Genomic DNA, 16399 nt, shown 5'->3' with positions numbered 1-16399 from the left:
CGCCCGCCACGCCCTCCCACCCGGGGGCCAGGATGGCCCTTCCCCACCCGCCGGCGGCGCGGAGGTGGTCCCGCCCCCCGGCGGCCTGCGGCCCGCCCCCCGAGGGCGCGGCTCTCCGCGGACCCGCGGCGTCCTGCCGCGTCCATCGCTCGCCCGCGGGGCCGCAGGAAGTCGCGCTCGGCGGGAGTGGAGCCGCCCCACGGCCGGGCGGCGCGAGCCGGTGAGCGGGCTCCCCGGGCCTCCCCACTGTCCGCCAGGCGCCCTCTCGCCGGGGTCCCCGTCAGCGCCGTGGCGGACCCGCCTCTCCGGGGACCTCCGGGGCCCCTTCCCGCCTGTGACGGGCTCCGGGTTGAGGATCCAGGAAAGTCTTGTCGCGTTCCTGGGCGGCCCCAGCCTGCGATGGCTGGGGACCCCCACGCCTGAGGGGGCTCTCCCGAGCCACTGCCACCCTCCACGGCTTGGGGAGTTGGGGGGGGAGCACGGGCACCACGCGAGGCCTGGCCTGAAATCTCCACGCGGGTGCCCAGGGCTCCAGGGCGTCCCAGAAGCCCCACCCAGGGAAGATCCGTCTTGGGGAAGGTGGGAAAGCCGAATGACCCGGGACGGCAGGGACACGGGGCCAAGCTGGGAACGGGTCCTGAGGTCCCTGTTGCCTAGGCCATCCCCCTTTCCAGACCAGAGGGCCCCTGCGGGAATGTGGGGGCAAGTTTGGAGACAGAGAAAGGAGGAGGGTGACTTGTCCCAGCTCGCGTAGTTCTGGAACACCCTGTTCCTTCCTCAGCCCCTGCCAAGTGTAGGGGTTTGAGGGCTTGTCCGTCCCAACCTCAAGCTGGTTCTGGCAGCTGTCCTGCCACGGCCACCCTGTGTCCTAGGCTCTGCCTGATATGGGGTCTAGGAAGGGGGAGGTGGGCTCAGGTCCTCTGGGCCTGCCCTGGACGGCGTGGTGCCTCCTTTGCCTCTCACCATGGGAGAGGGGCATCCCTTCCACTCAGCACACCAAAACCCTGCGTGAGAGCATTCGCTCCCTCCTCTGACCATGCCTGCAAGTTTAGAGGGGCAGAGAAGGGATTCTGACGCCCTGCTGAGGCTCTGCGGAGGCCCTGAACTCAAACCAAGCCATGCGTGCAGTGTTTGAAGGACAAGAAATGCTTCTGGTCTTGTGCCCTGCCCACCGCTTCCTGCCACTTGGGAATGAAGGGAGTCACTCCGACTCTGGGCTGGGGTTCCTGTGGGCTGAGGTGGGCAGCTCCTGTGGAGAGCTTCCGGTCCCTGGAAGTGCGAGCCAGGTGTCTCCAGCTGCATTTCCTTCCTTGCCACAATGTACCAGGCAGCGACCATGATTCGTGGTGCCCAGAGCAAAGGAAAGACCACTTCTTCCCTTCTGGGGCGGCATTGGAGCCAGAGCCCCGAGCCCCATCTCGTCTCTGCCCTGCTTGAGTTTTCTGGAATGGACCTGCCCACCAGGAAGCCAAGTCACCCTTGGTCCTGGTCTTGCCTGCCCCCAGGGGAACACAGGTGGGTCCCATTAAATTATCTTTTTTTTTTTTTTTTTTTTTTTTAAAGATTTTATTTATTTCTTTGACAGAGCGAGATCACAAGCAGGCAGAGAGGCAGGCAGAGAGAGAGGAGGAAGCAGGCTCCCCGCTGAGCAGAGAGCCCGATGCGGGCCTCGATCCCAGGACCCTGAGATCATGACCTGAGCCGAAGGCAGCGGCCTAACCCACTGAGCCACCCAGGCGCCCATTAAATTATCTTTTGTGCTTGCCCAAGGCCTGGTAGGGATGTGTGAAGAGGTCCCTGTTCTTAGAGTAGGGGGTGTGTGTTGTGGGGGAGGGGCAACAATGATAAACAAGAGAAGGATCCATTCCAATGTGGTGTGAAAAGTACATTGAAAGAAAGAAATAGAGGAAGAGGGCCTGGTCTAGCCTGGAGTAGGGGTCAGGGGAGCTTCCCAGGAACTTGCTGGCGGAAGGGGCTGGAGTGCCCACCAGACAAGAAGGCTGTTTGTGATACAGGAGTCACTTGGGGTCTGGGAGGGGACACCCCCTGGTGGAAGGCAGAGTCTTCAGGGGAACCCCCAGAGGGAGGCCAGGGGTCCTCCCAGTGTGCAAAGAGAGCACAGAGGTGCTCCAGGTTTCCTGGGCTCTGACTCTCCTGGGAGGCCTGGAGGAAGGAGAGGCTGGGGAAAGTCAGCTGCACTGAAAGATCCAGACAGAAAGTGGGTGCAGAGTGAAGGTCAGAATCCTGAACAAAGTCCCCAGAAGGCTGCCTGGAGAAGTGGCTGCTGAGAAGGGCACTAAAGATGCCTCTGATGGGGGGGCGGGGTGGGAGCAGGTGGTAGAGGCCTCTCTCTAAATTTAGGGGCAGAACAAGCAGGAATGAGAAGGGACCAGAGCTGGGGAAGCAGGGTGAGGGGAGCTGGGCCTGTGTCTCCTCTGTCGTCCACCTCCTCCCTGCCACCTCTGCGTCAAGGGACTGTATGCTGCTCTGAAGGGAAACCAGCAGGGTCCCAGGACTTGGGAAGGGACAGGGGTAGGGCAGCTGTGAAGGGAAGAGCCGGAGGAAGGGAAGGCAGTGGAGGAAGGCGGGCGGCCCTTCTGAGAGGAAGAGGGGAAAGTGGCAGGTCAGGGAAGACTGAGGGCCCAGCTCTGGAGAGATTGTGGAGGGGACATTTAGGCCAACACAGGATCACATTGCACTGGTGACCTTTCCATTTGCTGCGGGAACAGAAATCCTTGAAGGGAACTGTATAGGAGGTCTGCCTGAGCCTGGAACGGCGTCAGGAGGATCAGGGCTGAGCCAGTATCACAAGCCAGAGCCAGGATGGCAGGACCTGCTTGCAGCACACACACACACACACACAGGCGCGCGCCCACGCTCATTGCAGTCTGTCCAATGGGCTGCTCACCTTGGCAGGGCTCCCGGGGGTCCTCTGGGGAGAAAGAAGGCTTGGTGCCCAGAGAAGGGATGGGAGCGTCAGAAGGAGGTGGTTTGGGGTGGATCCCTTTTAGGTGCTGTTTTAAAGTTCCTGGGTCTGGTGGAGGGGGGCGGGGAAAGCTTGGAGTACAGGGCGTGGCATGAGGTTGGGGTTGCATATTTCTGGTAGATCCATGGGTTTCCATGGATCTTCCCAGGACCTGGGGCTAGAAGGAGGGAGGCTGTGGGAACTGTAGCTCAAGGGATCCACTGCCTTCGCTGAGGCAAAGGCTGCCGGAGCCCTAAGCCCTGAGTGCGGGTGAGGTCTGAGGGCCACGAGGGACCAGGGGACAGGTGGAGAGCAGGGACAGAGGGGGCTGGGGAAGGGCTGCGCATCTGGGGAAGGACCTTGGGGCTTTGAGCCTGGTTGTGGCAGCTTCTGTGACAGGGTGGGGGAGCAGCCTGGATGGGGCGAAAAACAGAAAGGACTGAGCCAAAGTTGGGGGTGGGTGTATCTGTGTGTGTGACCCTGTGCGCGTGTGTGTGTCTGTATGTCTGTGTAGTGTGTGTCTTTTTGCATTTGTTTGTGTCTGGGCTTGTCTGCATGTGTCCACGTAGGTGTGTATCTGTGCATGTGTGTGTCTCTGTATATGTCTGGGCAGGCCTACGTGCATGACTTTGTATGTCTGTGTGTCTCTAGACTTTTCTGTTTATGGGTGTCTGTGTAAGTGTGTGTCTGCCTGTAAGTCTATGTACCTGTGTGGTTCTGTGTGTCTCTGTCTATGCAGTGTGTTTGTGTGTGTGTCTTTGTGAGTGTGTATCTTGGTATATGCCCATGTGTGACTGTGTGTGACTGTGTGTGTGTGTGTGTGTGTGTGTGTTTGTGTTTTGGGGGGAGTGTTGCTCAGAGAAGCCCTGACAGGTGGTGGGTCATTACTGAGCATCGCTGTAGAACTTGACTCTGCCACGAGCTCCCTGTGGAAGGAGGAATATCAGAAGGCCTTCGGATGAGACCCGTGCCTTTTTCTGTTTTTTAAGATTTTATTTATTTGACAGAGAGAGAGAGAGAGATCACAAGTAGGCTGAGAGGCAGGCAGAGGGGGAGGGGGAAGCAGGCTTCCTGCTGAGCAGAAAGCCCGATGCGATGTGGGGCTCCATCCCAGGACCCTGTGTGGTACCCTTGGAAAGCTATTCTGTGTACACTCCTTGACGACGCCCAGCACCCACTTACTCACCTAGGCCGTCTCAGCAGCACTGACAGCGGACGCTGCTGTCAAGACGGCTTTGCGAAAGTCTGTGTTTGTGTGCAGGAAGCCTGCTTATGAATGTTTGAAAATGCATCTGTGCGTACCTGCGGGGGAATTGGGACGTCGCCGGCTCTAGAGATCTGTTCCGTTCTACAAGCTGTTTTTGAGTGCTTGCTGTGTACAGGAGGGGGCCCCAAGGCCGGGCCAGGAAGTGCTGTCTACTGACTGACCACCAGATGTTGTAAGTCTAGAAAGAGTTCCTCCCACCTGCCTCGTCCCACTGATGGCTCACCTGCCTGTACCTCCTGCCAGGCTGGCTCTGGGAAGTGGGTGAAAGGAAAGGCCAAGGCCAACGAGTTGGCCTCTGGCCACCTCCCAGGGGGCGGTGCCCTCTGTGCTACGTGGTGCTGGGGCAAAGGAAGGGATGGTTTCAGCCACCCAGGGAAAGTGGCAGGTGAACTGGGGTTGGCAGCTGCATTCTGTCCCCTCTGCAGGTGGCCCAGGCAGTGGTAACGTGGTAACGGTGAAGGATGCCGCAGGTCCTGGAGCGTGCAGAGGGCTGCTGGGCCTGGGTGGTGCTGCTGGCCTCCCTGGTGACCCAGGGCCTCACTCTGGGCTTCCCCACATGCACTGGCATCTTCTTCACTGAACTACAGCATGAGTTCCAGGCCAGCAACAGTGAGACCTCATGGTTCCCCTCCATCCTGACAGCCATGCTCCACGCTGGGGGTGAGCAGCCTGGGGAGGGGCCGAGGGAGGGTTGAGAAAGAGCACAGGGTGAAGGAGGAAGCCACAGTCTCCCTGGCCTCTGGGAGCTCACTTTCTCTGAGGCCACAGGCTTTGTCTCATGGGGTGAATTCCTAAAATGTCACCTGATTTCAGCCCCCCCTGCCTGGAATACGGGGCTGGGCTATGCTGAACTGGGCTGGGCAGGTCTTGGCTGGGCTGGGGATGGGGAGAGGGTATGGAGGCTCCCAAGGTGCACAGCCAGTCCTCAAAGTGGCTGGAGGCCGAGAGAGGATCCAGGCAGATTGTGGGAGTGCCAGACGCTTAGCTCAGACTTGAGGAATTGCTGCTTGGGTAATCTCTCTGAACCTCAGTTTCTTCTTCTGCAATATGGAGGTAACACCCAACACCCTACCACTTCCTACCTGGGATTATAGGGAGAATCCCATGAGTTACGAGCAGCTGGTATTTGGAGAACCTTGGCGGGGGCTTCAGGATGGGAAAGGGGGCTCGAGGAAAACACAAGGGGCAAAATGGGGGCAGGGCAAGAGCCCCATCTCTCCCCAGGAAGCAGAAGGGGTATTGCAAGGGCTGGGGAGGTTCAAGTGAAGGACCCCCCCCTCCCCATTTCCTGCTTAGCTCCTTCAAGAATGTGACCCTCTCATCCTGACCTCCCCTGACCTCAGTGAAGGGGAAAGGCCAGGGCTGCCTGGGAGATTCCCTGCAGTAGACTTGGGCTGGGACCTGCAAGCAGGGGTGGGGGATGGGGGATGGGGCAGGAGGCCCTGGTCAGCAGGAGCAAGATCTCTCCCCAAGTGCTTTCCTTGGCTCCGCTGACTCCACCTCCCTGTGCACCTCCTGCCACTCCCTCCACACGGCAGGAGCAGCCTGCTTGTTTTTCCAGGTCCTTCCCTCTAATTGGGGGAGAGGTCAGACTGGGAGAGATGGCCTCCTGAGACGACCCCTGAACCTGGCGGGGCCTGGACTTAGGGCCCTGGGAGAGGCCTGAACTAGGCCAGATCCCTGACCTTTTCACCTGCAAGGTTGGGGCAGAAGTGGGAATCTCAGGCAGTTCGTTCCATGCAGCCAGAAAGGAATCCATGCCAGGGCCCGGGAAACAGGCATCCAGTGGGGACCCCGACTCCCAACCAGCTTTAGACTCCCCAGCCCCTAGCCGGCATGCCAACACCTCAGTCAGCCCGGGATTCCCATCTGTATGTCTGTCTGTCTGTCTCACATACACACCTCTAGACTATGCTCATTCAGAGTATCAGAGGAATTTTATTTTTATTTCTATATTTTTTAAATTTTTATTTATTTATTTATTTGACAGAGAGAGAGATCACAAGTAGGCAGAGAGGCAGGCAGAGAGAGAGGAGGAAGCAGGCTCCCTGCTGAGCAGAGAGCCCGATGTGGGACTCGATCCCAGAACCCTCCGATCATGACCTGAGCCGAAGGCAGCGGCTTAACCCACTGAGCCACCCAGGCGCCCTGTTTTTATTTTTTTTAAAGATTTTATTTATTTTTTGGTCAGAGGGAGAGAGAGCACAGCAGGGAGCGGCAGGCAGAGGGAGAAGCAGACTGCCCACTGAGCAGGGAACCAGATGTGGGACTTGATCCCAGGACCCTGGCATCATGACCTGAGCCAAAGGCAGACGCTTAACCAACTCTGCCACCCAGGCGTCCCCAGAGAAATTTTGAACTTGAAATTATCCTCGATCCCAAGCAGCCCCAGCCCCCACACATCTTAGAGATGAAGAAAGCAAGCAAGCACAAGTACTAGGCACGTTCAGGGTTGCAGAGTGAGTTCAGGGCAGAAGCAGTGCCCAGTCGAGGAAACACCCTGCCTCCCAGGGCCCCTGGCTGTCTGAGGTAAGCTGGCACAGGTCCCAACCTGTACCCCCAGTGCCATGACTTGGGGCTTTGCCCAGTGTCACTTTTCCAAAGTCAGACCAGAGTTTGGGGTGGGGAAGAGGGACGATGTGTGGGGCAGTGGTCATGTTCGCTGCAGTCTTGCCTCTCCCTCTATGGCTGCCTGTGCTTGATTATCTCTGAGTGCGGGCTGCCTCCTTCCTGTGTCACTCCCAGTCTCATACTGGCTCACATGCACACATCCCCTCTCCACCCCAAACATACACACACACTGGGCATGCGCTCTCGAGCTCACGCTGGCTCCCTCCTTCCTCCCTCCCTCCCTCTTCCTTTGGCAGTGCTCTGGGAGAGTAACTGTAGAAATTCCATTATGTGTCCTTGGGGGCAGGGCACCTGGTGAATGGGGCCCTGTGAGGTGTGGAGAAGCAGCCAGCCAGGACTGGCTCCTTTCCGCTCTGGGTCTGGGCTGGTGAGGAGGCAGCTCAAGGTGGGGGTGGGGTAGAGGAGAACAGGCCCCTCTCCACCGGAAGCCAAACTTCTGGGTGCAAGAATTTGTGTTGGCTGGAAGTGATGGGGGAGGGGAGAAGGCACCCCACTCAGTTCTCTCCCGAGGCCAGGGCAGGGGGGTGTGGAGGGAGTGGTCCCGCACCCCAGGCTGCCCACCCTAGACAGGTTGGAGGCCAGTGGCAGGGCTGTGGCCAGTCCTCTTGAGAATGGGAAGTAGGTGGCGGCTGTAGGCACTTGCCATTGTTTTGATAACCTGGGACCCTCACCCACCGAGAAAAAAACCCCAGCAAGGGGCATCTACCCAGGTCCTGAGGCCGGCCTCTTTTACTCGGATGGAATCAGCCTCAGGTCAGTGCAGCGAAGGGCCTCAGTCCGTAGCTCTGGGGATCCTTGTTAGGGGTTAAACAGAGCCCTTGCAGGACCTCCACCTCCACTCACAGGTGGTCAGATGTCATCCAGTGCGACCTCCTGTAGGGGAGGCGCAGAGAGGGACTGGGTTTGCCCCAGCCCATAGCCAGCCTGGGGCCGGGTGGCGATCAGAATCGAGACCTATAGGCCCCAGGGCTGTGCCCTTCCAGCCACGTGGCTAGTTCTTGCTGGAACCCCTTCCCAAGCCCTCTCTCTCCCTCCCTCCTGTCCTCCTCATTCAGCTGCCTCCCATTGGCTGCCTCCTCACCCCTGCCCCTCCCTGCTTCCTCCCCACAGGACCCCTGTGCAGCATCCTGGTGGGACGCTTTGGCTGCCGAGTGACGGTGATGCTGGGGGGCGCACTGGCCAGCCTGGGCATGGTAGCAGGCTCCTTCTGCCGCACCCTTAGCCAGCTCTACCTCACAGCAGGATTCATCACAGGTGACTCTCTTCCCATTTTGAGAATTTCTGGGTGCCTACCAAAAAGTGCCAGGCATAAGTGCAGGCAGTGTGTCTAATCTTCTGGGGCTGCTTATCAGTCCCATGAGGGAGAGGGACAATGAATATGTAAATGAGAAAGATTGTTTCTGATGGTGACAAACACCTGAGAAGCCAGGACCACTGATGGGATGGTGCCCTGGCTGCGGCGTGGGTGGGCTGAGATTAAACAAGCAAAGAGGTGAAACATCTAGAACACCCCAGGCAGAAGATAAAGCAAGGTCGGGGCGGTTGCTGCTTTCAACAGGGCAGTCGGGGAAGGTCTTGCAGAGGAGGTGACATTTGGACAGGAAGCTAATGGAGGTGAGGGAGTCTGCTGCCAGGCTCTCAGGGAAAGAGCATTCCAGACAGCAGGAACAGCAAGTGCAAAGCCCAGAAGGACCCAAGGGGCAATGGAGGGCACAAGCAAAAGTAGGGTGGAGGCTGGATGGGGAGTAGTGCCTGATGGCTGAGTAGTGAGATGGGAAGCCATCCGAGAGATTTGGGTGGTGGGGTGAGGGACGTCATCCAACTGGTGTTTGTAAAGCCCTCCAGCTGCTGTGTTCAACGTATGTGCACTGGGTGGGGACTAAGAGCAGGAGACAGGTATGAGCATCATATCCCAGACAGGAGATGGCCTACCTTCGACCATGGCGGTACGATGGAGGTGGTGAGGGGTGGCCAGGTTCAGGACTGCGTGGGAGGTCCAGAGAAGAAGAGTCAAGGATGACCCAAGGTTCCAGGAACCAAGAAGGGTGACGCCAAGGTTTTTGCCCCAAACGGCCGGAAGGATGGAGTAGCCTTTAACTATAGTGGGGAACCGAAGGGAGGAGCAGGTTGGTGGGCGGTTGGAAGCATCCAGTCTGCTGTTCGGGGACAGGCCGTCGGCTGCTCACAGCAGGGCTGGCTTTCTAGTATTGAGAGGAGGTGTCGTTCTGCTGTCTCTGAGGGAACAAGAGTGGGGGGCTGAGGGGGCCTGAGGACTGAGCCCTGCGGTGTCCAGTCGTTGGTGGGAAGGAGAGACACAGGCAGGAGGAGGCCCGGGAGAGTGAGGTTTCTTGAGAAGGTGAGGAGAGAGTGAGGGCTGTGTCAGGCCGCTGGTGGGTCAGATGGAAGGGGACCAGCTTCAGTCTTTGGATTTGGCAACATGGAGGTTGCTGACCTTGATAAGAGGGAGTCTGGACCAAAGGTGAGGTGGGAAGTCTGATTGCAGCAGACCAAGAGCAAAGAGAAAGACAGGAGTTGGAGACAATGGAGATAAACAGTATTTCCAGGAAATTTCGATGAAGGGGACACAGAAACAGGCCAATACCCAGAAGAGGCTGTGGGACCAAGAAAGGGGTTTTTTTTTTAGTTGTTTTGGTTTTTTTTTGCTTTTTTTTTAACTGCCTTATTAGCTTCACAAAATATTATGAGCATCATTCCATGCAATAGGGGAAAACTCCCCGGATGACAGAATCTTACAGACTGAGTCAAAATACAATATTCAAAGGCACCTAACTGGCTCAGTCAGTAGAGCATGTGACTCCTGATCTCTGGGTCATGAGTTCAAGCCCCATATTAGGTGAAGAGCCCACTTAAAATAAAAACAGGGCACCGGGGTGGCTCAGTGGGTTAAAGCCTCTGCCTTCGGGCTCAGGTCATGATCTCAGTGTCCAGAGATCAAGCCCCGCATTGGGCTCTCTGCTCAGCAAGGAGCCTGCTTCCCCCTCTCCCTCTGCCTGCCTCTCTGCCTACTTGTGATATCTCTCTCTCTCTCTCTCTGTCAATTAAATAAATAAGTAATCTTTTAAAATAATAATAAAATAAAATAAAAATAAACATACAAAACCCCCCACCCACATTCTGTTAAGAGCCAGTAACAGGGGACCCTAAAGAAACATGTAACACCAAAGGGTTTATGGGAAAGGTCCCTTGTAACCAAGTTTAGAAGGTAGGTACGTCTTCCTGTGCCCTTGAGGGAGAACATCAGGACTTGAGGCATCAGGCCCAACTCCTCATCCAGTCACGGTGAGGAGGGTTGGTGCTAACTGCCCGAAGACCACGCCAGGACTGCTTTTCCATCTGCTGCCTGACCTCCTCCCTCCCTCGCCCACAGCTTTCCAAGCCTCTGACCCACGTCCCACCTATACTGCAGGATGCAGCTGCCTGCGGAGGCACACGACATTCACCAGCTTCCAAACAGAAGGCCAAGGGCTCTCCTTGGTTAGCACCTTGCTCCTTTTCATCCTTTCCTGCATTTTCCTGGTTGACATTTTGTACTGCCTGTTCCTCTTCGGACACCGTTGCTCCTGGGCCTCTCCTTGTGGGCTCTTCTTCCTCTTCGTAGCAGAGAGAGTGAACCCCTAAGACGCTTCCACCTGCACATCTCCCCCCTCTGTCTCCTTTTGGTGATCACCCCTGGCCCGCAGACCCTTGGGGCTACCGGGAGCAGGTACTGAGAAGGGAGTGGGAGGAAGCCAGGGCTGGGTTTCTGTTTTCTTTTTTTGTTCGCTTTTGTTTTGCTTTTTTAAAAAGATTTTATTTCTTTATTTGAGACAGAGAACACAAGGTCGGGGGAAGAGGCAGAGGGAGATGGAGACAGACAAGCAGACTCCCCACTGAGCAGGGAGCCCAGCGTCTGGGCCTGATCCCAGGACCCCGAGATCATGACCTGAGCTAAAGTCAGATGATTAACCAACTGAGCCACCCAGGCGCCCTTTGTTTTGTTTTTAATGGGAGGAATAACAACGAAGGAGAATGATCTGGCAAAGAGGAGGAAGTGGGTGGTGCAGAAGAAAGAAATTGCTGGAGGGATATGCCTTAAGTGGACAAGATGAAGGGCATAAGTAGCGGGTTGACCTTGGCTGGCAGCAGGGACAGACAGTCCAATGTCATAGACAGAAGGCAAGTGGTCAGCTGGGGGTACTGGGGGAGGTGCATAGAGAAGGACTGGTGGTCATCCAGGAGGGTGGCCCGAGAGCCCACGTGAGAATCGTGGTCATGGTGTGGCCGTGAGCTTTCTCTTGCAACATGTTCTGCTGTTCGGGGCAGCACAGAGAGGATGGGGGTGTAGCATCTGAGCTGAGCCAGGAGAGGAAAAAGTCTGGGGGAAGCATATTTTAGGCAGTGGGAACAGCAACTGCAAATGTCCCGCAGTAGGGGACAGCTTGGTGTCCAGAGGAAGAGAAAGAAGCTGATGTGGTTCAATCATGGTGAGTGACAGGGAGAATGGCCTGAGATGGCGCCCAAGAGATGACCAGGGGCCAGACCGTGCAGAGCCTTCCAGGGCACAGCAACTACTGTGGCATTTTTTTCCAGGTATAATGGGAAGTCTTTGAAAGGTGTCAAGCAGGAAAGAGACTTACCCCAATTTAGGGTTTTTATTTATTTATTTATTTATTTATAAATATTTTATTTATTTCTTAGAGTGAGCACAGGCCGACAGAGTGGCAGGCAGAGGCAGACAGAGAAGCAGGCTCCTGCTGAGCAAGGAGCCCGATGTGGGACTCGATCCCAGGACGCTTGGGATCATGACCTGAGCCGAAGTGGCTTAACCTACTGAGCCACCGAGGCATCCCTATTTATTTATTTATTTTAAGATTTTATTTATTTGAGAGAGAGCGAGCCAGCACAAGCGGTGGGGGGGGGCAGTGCAGAGGACAAGGAGAGAGAAAAGCAGGCTCCCCGCTCAGCAGAGAGCCCGATGTGGAGCTCGGTCCCAGGATCATGACCCGAGCTGAAAGCAGATGCTTAACTGACTAAGCCACCCAGCACCCCCTCCAATTTAGGTTTTTAAAGATCAGGCTGGTGCTGTGCAAAGGGCAACAGATGTGCCTCTGGCAGCCTTGGGAGGGCAGAGCTGTTGTTTCTAAGGAGGTGGCAAGGCAGGCTGTTTCCATCCTCAATCCCTGGGGACCTGGAAGTGGGTCTGGGCCAGAACAGAAGGAGGGCAGATGTGGAGCAGGACCCCGTGACCCCTCTGGGTGCCCGCCGGAGGCCCAGGATGCCCTCCAGCCAGTCTCCTCCCTCCCACCACAGGCCTGGGCATGTGCTTCAGCTTCCAGTCGAGCATCACCGTGCTGGGCTTCTACTTCCACCACCACCGGGCTCTGGCCAACGCTCTGGCTTCGGTGGGCGTCTCCCTGGGCATCACGCTCTGGCCACTGCTCTCCCGCTACCTCCTGGAGGACCTGGGCTGGAGGGGCACCTTCCTTGTCTTCGGCGGCGTTTTTCTCCACTGCTGCGTCTGTGGGGCCATCCTGAGGCCCGTGGCCCCCAGCGTGGCCCCTGAGACCACAGAAGCGCCCCCCCCACCTTCCAAGACTCCTGCTCCCGGCTACCTGGCAGCGTGTGGTCGGGCCATCCAGCGCCACCTGGCCTTTGATATCCTGCGGCACAACGCGGGCTACCGAGTGTACACGCTGGGCGTTATGTGGATGATCCTGGGCTTCCCGCTGCCGCACGTCTTCCTGGTGCCGTACGCCATGTGGCACGGGGTGGACGAACACAGGGCGGCCCTGCTGATCTCCATCATTGGCTTTAGCAACATCTTCCTGCGGCCCATGGCCGGGCTGGTGGCGGGCCGGCGCGACTTCGCGGGCCACCGGAAGTACCTGTTCAGCCTGGCAGCCCTGCTCAACGGCCTCACCAACCTGGTGTGCGCCGCGTCGGCCGACTTCCGGGTGTTGGTGGGCTACTGCTTGCTGTACAGCGTGTCCATGAGCGGCGTCGGAGCCCTCATCTTCCAGGTCCTCATGGACATCGTCCCCATGGATCGGTTCTCTAGCGCCCTGGGCCTCTTCACCGTCCTGGAGAGCGTCTCCATCCTCATCTCCCCGCCCCTGGCTGGTGAGGAGCCCCCCTGGGGCGGACGTGGGTGGGGCATGGGCGTGTGTGGGCGTGGCCTGGGTGGGCAGGACGCGGAGGTGGGGCAAAGGGGAACAGTCTGAACAGATCTGGGTGCCATCTAGCATCTCCGGGGCGAGGGACTTGGAATCTGTGATTTTCCAAGCGTCTGTGATTTTCCAAGCTGCAACCTCTTCCCCAGCTGGCGCCCAGGGCATGAACAGTTAAAAATAAGGATTTTTTTTTGGGGGGGGGGTGTACCAGACTTGCCTGAGTCCTTCATCTTCCTCTCTGTCCCTCTGTTTTCTTATCAGCAAAGTGGGGAGGTTAATACGATCTACCCCGTAGACTTGTTGTGAGGACCGCAGTTATATAGCAAAGAGCTTAGCAGAGAGCCTGGCACAGAGCAGAAAACCACGTGCATGTTTGCCTGATTAAGATCCTGGCTGTCCCACTCCCTGCCTGTGGGACCCAGGCAAGTCATTTTCCTTCTCTGAGCCACAGTGTCATCTCCAAAAGGCAGACAGGAACACCTGCCTTAATGACTGGTTCGCCTGTGCCCGTCACTGGGGGTCCTGGCTGACTGGGGACAGAGGCCCAGTCCCCACCTCTCAGGGCTTCCCTTCTGGTGGGAGAGTCAAACCAGACACAGGTTTGTGCTCAGCGTGGTGATCTGTGCCAGGAGGGGAACAAACAGGTGTGGAAGCAGAGACCCCCATGGGCAGACTTGCTAGGCAGCCAAGAATGTGACATTCAAAGTAACAGGGAAGCTGTGTGAAGCCCTTGAGGCTGGAGGGCAGTCAGCGATGGTGGCAGTCAGTACAGTCCCCTGATGACAAGGGGGACTCTTCCCAAGTGTGTCATTGGAAGTCGTGGTTTCCAAGGGAGTTGATGAAAGCAACAAGTGGAGACGTTTACCCAGGAGGAGGTATGGGAGGGCCCAGGTATAGCTGAGCAGGTATCCCGGACTACTGGCTCTTGTGTGCTTGGTTCCCTGCCACCAAGGGTAAGGGAGACATGCCATGAGGTGCCCTTCTGGCCCAAGGGTTCTTCTTGCCCTCTGGAGAGCAGGCTTAATGTTCCTGTTCTCCTTTGAGTCAACAAATCTTTATTGAATGTCTTCTATGTGCCAGTCACAGTGGCTCATCCTGCAGATACAGCAGAGCCTGAAATAAAATCTCTGCTCTCGGAGAGCACACAAGGTAGTGGGAGGGAAGCCTGGCATCCCCAGACAGCGGCCTAACTTGCTATCTGTCCCCCAGGGCTCCTCCTGGACACCACCGACAACAACTTTAGCTACGTTTTCTACATGTCAAGCTTCTTCCTTATATCAGCTGCCCTCTTCATGGGTGGCAGCTTCTGTGCCCTGCAGAAGAAGGAGAGGCCAGGCAAGCCGGCCGAGGCAGAAGGAGCCATCACGGAGGTGCCCTCAGAGCAGGGCCTCATGGTGGAGGACTCACGTGGTTCCAAGAAGCAGCTGTACACCGAGGTCATGTATGTGACCAGCGTCTGAGCCCTGAGGTCCATGAGTGACCACTGCTGCAGCCCAGGAATGTGATGTCCAGCTGCCAGGGGCTGGGGTGAGGGGCTGCCCAGGAAGCCCGAAGCCAGAAGCCGCCCTAGGCTCTGCACACTGGGACTCAGCCAGGAGCTGGGACCCTGGAGGCTGGCCTCCAATGACTCAGAGCTCCTTCCAACCAGCAGATCCAGGAGCAGGTCCTCCTGACTTTTTCTCTGGGGCACCAGCATACCTGGAGCCTAGGAAAGTGAGTCTAAACCCTGCTTGGGTCTGTCACAGCCGGCTCAGCCCAGTGGGCTGCCCAGTACTGTTGCTGCCACCTGACACACTGGACCCTGCAGTCTAGCCTGGATGTCTCCGATGTGATCTCTTTGTCCTTCTTCGGCCTCCAGACAGTTCCAGAGAGTTCACTCCTCCTCCAAGGCTCTCTGCTCCCTTTCTTCCCAAGGGCCTGGGCACAGGTTGTTGGGCCTCATGCTGACTGGAACCTTGGGAAGAAGAACCCCCTGAAAGAATGAGCTGGGACCAGCAGTGGTGGACAGCCAGGCTGAGGGGTTGGCATGGACACAGGACACGGACAGATTAACGGTTGGGGAGAGGACCCAACCTGGTGTCTGGGCGAAGGACTGGAGGGCAGCCCTTGGCATGGGTCCTAGAATCACTGAAGTCTGAGGGGTCCCCTGCACTCAGCTGTGCCTGCTGTAAGGTCTCCCTCCCTCCTGTGCCCCTGCCTTGTATCTTGGTCATAAAGCTGCGTGGTGGCGTGGGGGAAAGCCTGACATTTGAGTGAGCAGGGGAGCAGAAGAATTGCTAGGCAGGGCAGGAGACCTCTGGGAAAATGGAGCTGTTTTGCAACAGAAGTCTTCTCTCCCTCTCTTGCCCTCCTCTCCCTACTGTGTCAGAGGTGTCCACCCTAGGGTAAGTAGCTGGCTGGGCCAGCTGCCAATCCACCTCCACTCCCCAGGGGGCTTCTGCCTGTGGTGTGGAGGTCAGTGCTCCCCACACACATACTCTTTTTTTCTGGCAAGGTTCCTGAGGTCATCACTTGGGGGCTGGCTGTCATCAGCCCAAGCTTGTCCCAGCAGGGTACCACCTGAGGCAATGGAAACACAGAGTTTGTTTGAATAACAGACAAAAATCGTTCCTGCAGCAGGTTATAAACCCCGTGAACTAATGAAGCTCGAAAACAGGCCTTGAGTACTCCCTTCCCTCCCCCTTTAGTTCTCCCTGCTCAGCAGGCTCTGCTGTGACCCAAGGCCTTGTTTGTTGATTCAGGCTCAACCAGGCTCCAACAAGAAAGCCTTATCAGGAAAATAAAATTTTATTTGCTTGACCTGACTCCAGCCTGCCTTCTCCTGTCCAGCTGGCATGAGTAAGCATCCTTGGGGAAGTACTGTCTTCTCCCGGACCCTGCCATGAGTGCCCCCTCATGGTCGAAGAAAGTAGTGCAGAGGTGAAGCAAAAGGCTCTGAGCTGGGATAGACCCGACTTCATGTTTTGGCTCCGCCACAACCTGCTGTGTGACTTGGGGCAGTTGTTCACCATCTCTGGGCCTTAATAAAGGAGAAGCCCGGCCCGGATAAATCAGAGTCCCTTGTTTGAAAATTCTGATCCTGAAGACCCCCATGGCCTTCCTGCTCCTCACCCAGGCACGTACTTGGCCACCATCCACAGCCTGTGCCCTGTAGGGGGATCGCTTGGACACATTTTACCTGGTGCTGTCTTCTCCATCTCAACTGAGTGGAAAAGAAGAGAGTGAGACTGGTGGATAGGTAGATATCTTTGGCCCTAATAGCCACCAGGCTTTGAAATGTGCAACCCCTATTAGGCCCACTTCCTGAAAACAGATTTCTTTTAAGGAAAAAAGATATCAGTGAACATTCAGCATAGGAAGCTCTGA

At 56.9% G+C, this 16399-nt stretch overlaps 1 protein-coding gene across 5 annotated transcripts; it reads left to right on the top strand.

The window, feature by feature from the left end:
- The first annotated feature begins 170 nt into the window (after positions 1-170).
- SLC16A5 (solute carrier family 16 member 5) lies at positions 171-15837 on the top strand. 5 transcript variants are annotated; one of them, XM_044247465.1, is made up of 7 exons: positions 171-220; positions 1328-1515; positions 4227-4404; positions 4658-4892; positions 7974-8117; positions 12174-12983; positions 14243-15837. In XM_044247465.1, the coding sequence occupies exons 4-7, from the start codon at positions 4694-4696 to the stop codon at positions 14491-14493; spliced, it is 1404 nt and encodes a 467-aa protein (XP_044103400.1). In that variant the 5' UTR covers positions 171-220; positions 1328-1515; positions 4227-4404; positions 4658-4693; the 3' UTR covers positions 14494-15837. The 5 variants fall into 5 exon arrangements, with proteins under 5 accessions (XP_044103400.1, XP_044103402.1, XP_044103399.1 ...); XM_044247464.1 differs by lacking the exon at positions 171-220 and having other exon boundaries at positions 305-1515; XM_044247466.1 differs by lacking the exons at positions 171-220; positions 1328-1515 and adding an exon at positions 1688-3235.
- Positions 15838-16399: the final 562 nt, after the last annotated feature.

This window comes from Neovison vison, chromosome 5, assembly GCF_020171115.1.
Source record: "Neovison vison isolate M4711 chromosome 5, ASM_NN_V1, whole genome shotgun sequence".
NCBI lineage: Eukaryota > Metazoa > Chordata > Mammalia > Carnivora > Mustelidae > Neogale > Neogale vison.
Note: the sequence above shows the minus strand (reverse complement) of the source record. Positions and strands in the feature narration are given on the sequence as shown.